Raw genomic sequence first — 7,069 nt, 5'->3', positions numbered from 1 at the left:
TATCTCAGATGTTGGGATCAGCACTGGTACTGCAAACGCATTGTGTGATATTGTTTTGCTGTAAGAGGAGAGTTCCAACTGTCGTATTTTCCTAAATCTGGTGTAATACTCTCGGGTCACTCTATCTTTATTCACAGTGCCTTCAAATGATACATTTTCGTCTATGCCTAAGTACTTGTAACATTCTTTGTGTGGTATGAGGGAGATAGAGAGACTGTTGATGCACAGGTTTGGGGTTTGGGGGACCGATTTTCCTCGTTCTATAACCAAATATGAACATTTCTTTTGGCCAAATTCCATGCCTGTATCAGCTGAAAATGTTGTTATTAATTACAGTTGTTTTTTGGCATTGTTAACGTTTTCAGCATAAATCTTCAGGTCGTCTACAAAGAAATTATGAGTTACGTTGATATTTCTGGCAGTTGAAGATCCTAGCATGTAAGCATTTGTTTTCTGCAGTTGGAACGATAATGAATTCAGTGCCAAAATGAAAAGAAGTACAGAAAGACTATTTCCCTGGAATATTCCCTTTGTAATGCCTATACTATTAGAAACAATTATTCTGTTCCCAGTTGTAAGGGTAAGAATAGTTGTCCATGTCTTTCTGAATCTCTCAATAGCAGCAATTAAGGTAGCAGGTACCTTAAATAAATGGCGAAGGAAGAGGAAATTATGTATGTATGTATGTATGTATGTATGTATGTATGTATGTATGTATGTTTGTATGCATGTATGTATGTATGTATGTATGTATGTATGTATGTACAACACACTATTCCTCCCCTAAATGACAATTATAGTGGAAATCCAACAGAACAAGAATAAGTGGCATAACTCTAATGTGAAAATTAAAGTTATTTCCCCTTAACTAAGCAAGACTTTGTAATCTCTGTTGGCTGTTCTGCATTATATGTGTGTATGCGTGTCTGTGTGCGCGCGCGTGTATGTGTGTGTGTGTGTATGTATATATATGTATATATGTATCTATATATGTATCTATATATATATATATTTAAGTATAAATATATACGTACAAATGTTGTGTGAGTGTGTGCGTGAGTGTCTTGGGGGTCCTATGATGAACTATAATTTCTTCAAGGCAATGTTTCACCTTTACCGGAGTCCAATAACTTGGGTAAATAAAATCAGGACTTCATACATACATACATACATACATACATACATACATACATATATACATACAAAGAGACAGATATATGCAACAAAATAGCAAGGTCCGGAATGGGAGACAGAATGGTAGAAAGTTCCTCTCGCAAATTTTTTTCCAGTATAACCTGCTTTTATAGCAAGTTGGTGCAAGTAGTTTATCCCGTCCCCCTACCACTTTTAGTCCATGCGACTGAAAAAACTGCATTATATATGTGTATATATATATACGTATGTATGTATATTATATATATGTATATATATATATGTATAAATGTATATATATATATATGTGCGCGTGTGTATGTATTGTATCTATATATGAATGTAGTTGTCTATGTGATCATATATGTATATATGTTGCCTATTACATATTTCAGCTTCGTCCAAGAACTTAGATATCGAAGACGTCTTTGAGGAATGCGGTGGATATGGCTACTTCCAACTGCTCTTGTCTCTCGTGATTATATTTTTTGTTATATGTAATGCCATGTTATATATGTCCATGGTTTACATTGGAACACAAATTCCTTTCACTTGCTTTCCACCTGAACTCAATAGTTCTTTGATCCCTGAAAATACCACCTCCGAAGAATTCTTGGAGGTGTTAAATTACAAAATCGACCAATGTTCTGTTATTGATTTACAACTGAATGACACTTCCTATGATTTGTCATCGATAAATTCCACGAAGCCACGGAACTGTGAGAGACGACGTTTCGATACGAGAGACATGTCAAGCATTGTTTCAGAGGTAAGACCATTTTTAGAGCCAGTTTACTCGTTTTGGCAGGTTACGTAAATTTTGATTAAAGCAAATTCACTTCACACCATTTTGTCCCAGCTTAGTTTAGACATGCTCGGGTGGCGGCCGGAGACATTCTAGCTGTGATCATCCGACCAGACAATCTGCTTTTTAATTTTCTCAGCCATAGTGCTTATTGGATTACATTATATTCTTCTGCTTTTCTTTTCTTTAAACTTTTCTGTTATAAAATGGTAAGATTTGATTTGGAGGAGATTGGTCGTTATTTCTAGCAAACCAAATGACCATGTAAAGACTTCCGCAGTGATTAATGAAAACATTATGTCGACGTATCAGAAACTTATACACCTGGCTTCTCACTGGCCTTGGGAATAGGCAGGTGGGTTTCCCCCTACAGGCTTTGTTGTATGATTGCGACGTTCGGGTCGGACGCACGTAATTGCGGGGTCGATATCACTACAGGGCATATAACCTTGGGTCGATCAAAGTCTTGTAAGTGAAATTTGGTAGACGAAAACTGTACCGAAGTCTATCGGAAAATCCGTTCTTGTTCTTGAGTTTAGACTTCATCTGTCGTTCTTTCTCAATGCTAACATGTAGTCTCTCAGTGCAATTTGTAGCAAGTGTTCGGAACAAGCCTATGGTTCGAGGATAATATTCACCCTACAGCAATCTCTCCTTCCTTTCCTACCACCTATCACACAGTTATGAAAAGGATTATGGTTACTGCACTTCTTCATCCGGTTAAGCCATTGAATAAAGATTATCAGTGATTCATATATATATATATGAATCACATTTTTGTGTTTAATTTCATCAAAATGAACATCAAATACATATTGATAGATCGATATCAATAATTATTTATATTTATTTTTAATGTCTATTTTTTGGGAAATTATAATTCAGTTTGATTTAGTCTGTGAAAGAAGTTGGTTGAAAAACACTGCCTTTTCTGCGCTATTTATTGGCTGTCTTGTAGGCTCACTAGGATTTGGCATTCTTGCCGACAGGTAAATATTTACTCATTTATTTATTTATTTATTTTATAATGGACGGGGGTGGTGTTGTGTGATTCAGATTTTAATTCTGTAAACTTATGGGATTCCTTCCAGATAGAATCTAAATGAGCGAAACTTTGGACACAACCTTCCGGTTGACCAATACCTTCAGAAATCAATTTGATGGACTGGAACTCTGCGATTGCCCGTCGAGTGTGTGCGTGTGTGATCTAGCACTTCCACCGTCGGTGCTGCTTATTTATCGTTCGCTAGTGCTTTTTAGCACTATGCGTCCTCAGCACCAATACTGCAGTGTTATGATGTTCTTGCAGTATATTCACGTCAAGTATGATATGCAGATTACTATTTTCTGTGTGTGTGTGTGTGTGTGTGTGTGTGTGTGTGTGTGTGTGTGTGTGTGTGTGTGTGTGTGTGTGTGTGTTTATTAACCGATGTTTATTGGAGGGAGCATCGGCGAAAACCCAATGATCTTCGAAGTCCTCAGCATGGATTTACAGCAAGACATATTTTGCTCTCGGAAAAGCAGTGAACCAATGATTGGTCCGTTGGAATCCTACAAACAATTATTTTTCACCAATTGCGTTATAAAATATATGATTCATTAATTAATTATCAAAGTCCAGTTTTTTAATTGACTTAGATTTCCTGTCTCTATTTCCACTCACAATATGTAATATAAATCGCATGAATTTATTTCAGATTCGGCCGACGTCCTTTATTTTTCGTTGGATTAGTCATATTTTTGACTGCTAATATCATCAAAGTAAACTCACCGTCTTTGCTACTGTTTAATATTGTGTACTTTTTTGAAGGATTAGGACAGTCCGGAAGTTACTTTTGCACTTATTCACTCAGTGAGTTCTTTTATATTTCGTTTTTTATAATTTACTAGCTGAGGTTAATAAGATGTCTGTTTATAGCCATGAAACATTTTTTTGCCAAATTTCAACATTTATCAAAAAATTAAAATCTATATTAATGAGTAGAACCAATTTCACGAAAAAATGAGCAGAGTCTGGTAGCGAACCCGTGTCGTCGTCATTTTTGTGCATGTGCGTAAAATGGCAAAATTTTATGCTTTGGGGCAGATTTCGTCAAATTGATGTCACGACGGCTAGTGCGCAAAATGCCTAAATTTTGCTTGAGGAATTACGTGGTCTTTCCTATGCAAAACCTGAAACGCTTGGGAATTAAAACAACGAATTGAAATAATAAGTTTTAGCAAATCAAAACAATTCGCATTGACATGAAGAATTGGTAAATGCTAAATAGATTACCGTTAATAAACTGTCTCTTTATAAACGCATGAAACATTTTTTGTCAAATTGATGTCACAATGGCTAGTGCGAAAAATGGCGAAATTTTACGATTTTTAAAAAAATCGATGCTGATTAAAAATCGATTTTTAAAAAAATTCCAACTGTGTAATTGACCGCATGGACATAAGCCCCCCCCCCACCACCACCACCACCACACACACACACACACACACTCAAATCGTTTACAAGACATTATTTGACTTCTGTCATTGTTATACAAATATTATAAATACGTATGTGTATGTATGTAATGTATGTATGTAACACAAATAATAAATGAGTATATGCATATATACGTACATGTATGTACATACTTACATCTACCTGTATATATATAATGCATATCTGGGTACAGGACATTGCAAACAAAACGTAGACAAAATGATAAACAAGTACAGAAAACACACAGGCCACATAGAGAACATTTCCTTCATCAGCTGCCACCTTTCAACACTGGCGTTTCGAAGAGTTAGGGCAGTATGTATGTATGTATGTGTGTGGTAAGAAGATGGATATAATATCCAGGCAGATACCGAATTACTCTCTGTAAAATGCCAAGGCAGGTTCCTTCAGATGTTGCGATTTATGGTAAATTTCCTTTTAGGTCCCTTCCGATATTACAGTTTTTTTTTTTGTCCTTGCTACTTAGAGTGTAAAGTACAATATTAATAAGAAGAATGAAGATATTGGACATTAAAAACACAAACTGTAATTGAGCACAAAGATTAGATGTTAAAATTCTTCATTCTCCTTATCATCGATGTGTGTGTGTTTGTGTGTGTGTGTGTGGGGTGTATTATATCGTTTATATACATATATTATAGTTATTTTTCATTATTTTATATAATAATATATCATACTTCTTTGTCGTGCTTTCAGTGCTTGAAATGCTTTGTCTGCAACATCGAATGCCCCTCAATTTTACCCTACATTGTGCCTTTCCTCTCGGATCAATGTGTCTAGCAGGTTCTGCCTATGCAATTCGGAATTGGCGACACTTACAATATGCCATTTGTCTTCCACATTTCATTTTCTTTTTCCTATGGAAGTAAGTAAACCATCTTATTGAAAATCACTATTAATAAAGCGATAGCTATTATTATTTTATGAAAACTCTCAGCTTATTTTGTTGGATTGTATATGATGGAAAGCGTCAGCTGTCCACAGCCAGCAGACTAAGGTGAAACTTGTTAACTGGTCATGCTTCAAGAACCCTTCGAAGAATTCTTGTAGTTCCAAGCAATGCTCATTTTTGTAGGTGTTCTTTCACACTTGTATCAATCTTGTGGAGCCATTTTGGTTTTTGAGTGGTGATACTTCCAAGTGCACCAATTTCTATTGGTACCACGTCTACTCTCCTCATTGACCACAACCTTCGTATTTCCCACTTCAAATCGTCGTCGTTGTTCAGTTTTTCTTTTTTTCTCTTTGATTCTGCTGTCACTTGGACATGCTATGTCGATTATCAGACAAGTTTTTTCTTTTTTTATTCAACCAACAATTTCCGGTTTCTGATGTCTGGTCAGGTGGTCACACTGAATCATTGCATCCTATAGGATTTTGCAATCTTCATTCTCCTCTTGGGGTTTGCTCATACCACATATTTGCTCTTTGTAGGCCGTGATTTCCACAGAGCGCCCAAAGGATCATCCTTGTCACATCGTCATGTCTTTTGCATTCGCGTTGTGCCAATTTTGGACATTCGCTAACGATGTGTCATACCGTTTCACCCCTCTCGCCACACATTGAGACAGGTGTTTTCGCTCAATAAACACTCACAGCGCTCGGTCTGGGAATCGAAGCTGCGATCCTATGACCGCGAGTCATAGATATTGCAATACCTGGGGATGCACATATAAGTGACAAAGAACTAGAAAAGATTGAAAATTACAGGCGAAACTGCAAGAATGTGGACCATCAGGAGAGTGTTTGTCGTTCCAGTAGCTGTGGGGGTACTTGGAGTACTAACAACCAAGTTTGTGAAATATATCAGAGAAATCGGAATTGACATGAGAGTAGAGCAAGCCTCAAAAAACTGCTCTGCTAGGAACAGCTAGGATTTTGAGATTGGTATTAGGATGTTAAATGTCTCCCATAATGATTAACAACCAAGTATCAAAGCCTGAAGAAGGGTTGTTCAACGATATTGAATGAAACACTCATGTTTCTAGATGTGAATTATCCAAACCCCATAGAATTCCTCTCAACACATGGCTATGATGCTCCTCCATTACTTCTGCTCGTGATCAGGGATACACATATCGTTAACCACCAAGGGACATGGTCAACTGGTTAAGGTCACACATCTGACAAGCAAATCTGTGGTATTGAACAGAATATTTAAAGCAACGACGGAGTAGAACCGTTGGCATTCAGCACAAAATGCTTAGCAGCATTTCATCCGTCTTTACGTCCTCAGTTCAAATTCTGCCAACGTCCACTGTGTTTTTCCATCCTTTCACGGTCGGTAAAATTAGTACCAGTTGAATACTGGGGTTGATATAATCGACTTAACCTTCCCCTAAAATTGCTGGCCTTGTAACAAAATTTCAAGCGATAGGCACAGGTGTGGCTGTGTGGCGAGACGCTTGCTTCCCAACCACATGACTGAAACAAGTGAAAAAGGAAAACGATTATTATTATTAAAGAAAGCAGCATCAGTAGTAGTAGTAGTAGTAGTAGTAGTAGTAGTAGTAGTAGTAGTAGTAGTAGTAGTAGTAGTAGTAGTAGTAGTAAATTTTCTCTGTAAAATATGAAGATTATGAATTCTAAAACAACTTTTTTTTCTTTTTTTT

The 7,069-nt window shown here is 36.7% G+C and overlaps 1 protein-coding gene across 1 annotated transcript in view; it reads left to right on the top strand.

Moving 5' to 3' along the window:
• The window catches only part of LOC106867215 (solute carrier family 22 member 2), a 7,760-nt gene extending 757 nt beyond the window's left edge, over positions 1–7,003 (top strand). The window contains exons 2-5 of the mRNA XM_014912023.2: positions 1,548–1,921; positions 2,843–2,946; positions 3,655–3,809; positions 5,154–7,003. Coding sequence (XP_014767509.1) covers positions 1,548–1,921; positions 2,843–2,946; positions 3,655–3,809; positions 5,154–5,326 — 806 coding nt within the window. The 3' untranslated portion in view covers positions 5,327–7,003. The remainder of the gene's footprint in view (positions 1–1,547; positions 1,922–2,842; positions 2,947–3,654; positions 3,810–5,153) is intronic.
• Positions 7,004–7,069: the final 66 nt, after the last annotated feature.

Source organism: Octopus bimaculoides, chromosome 13 (assembly GCF_001194135.2).
Source record: "Octopus bimaculoides isolate UCB-OBI-ISO-001 chromosome 13, ASM119413v2, whole genome shotgun sequence".
Lineage (NCBI taxonomy): Eukaryota > Metazoa > Mollusca > Cephalopoda > Octopoda > Octopodidae > Octopus > Octopus bimaculoides.
The sequence above is the reverse complement of the archived record's forward strand: the minus strand, read 5'-3'. Positions and strand labels throughout refer to the sequence as shown.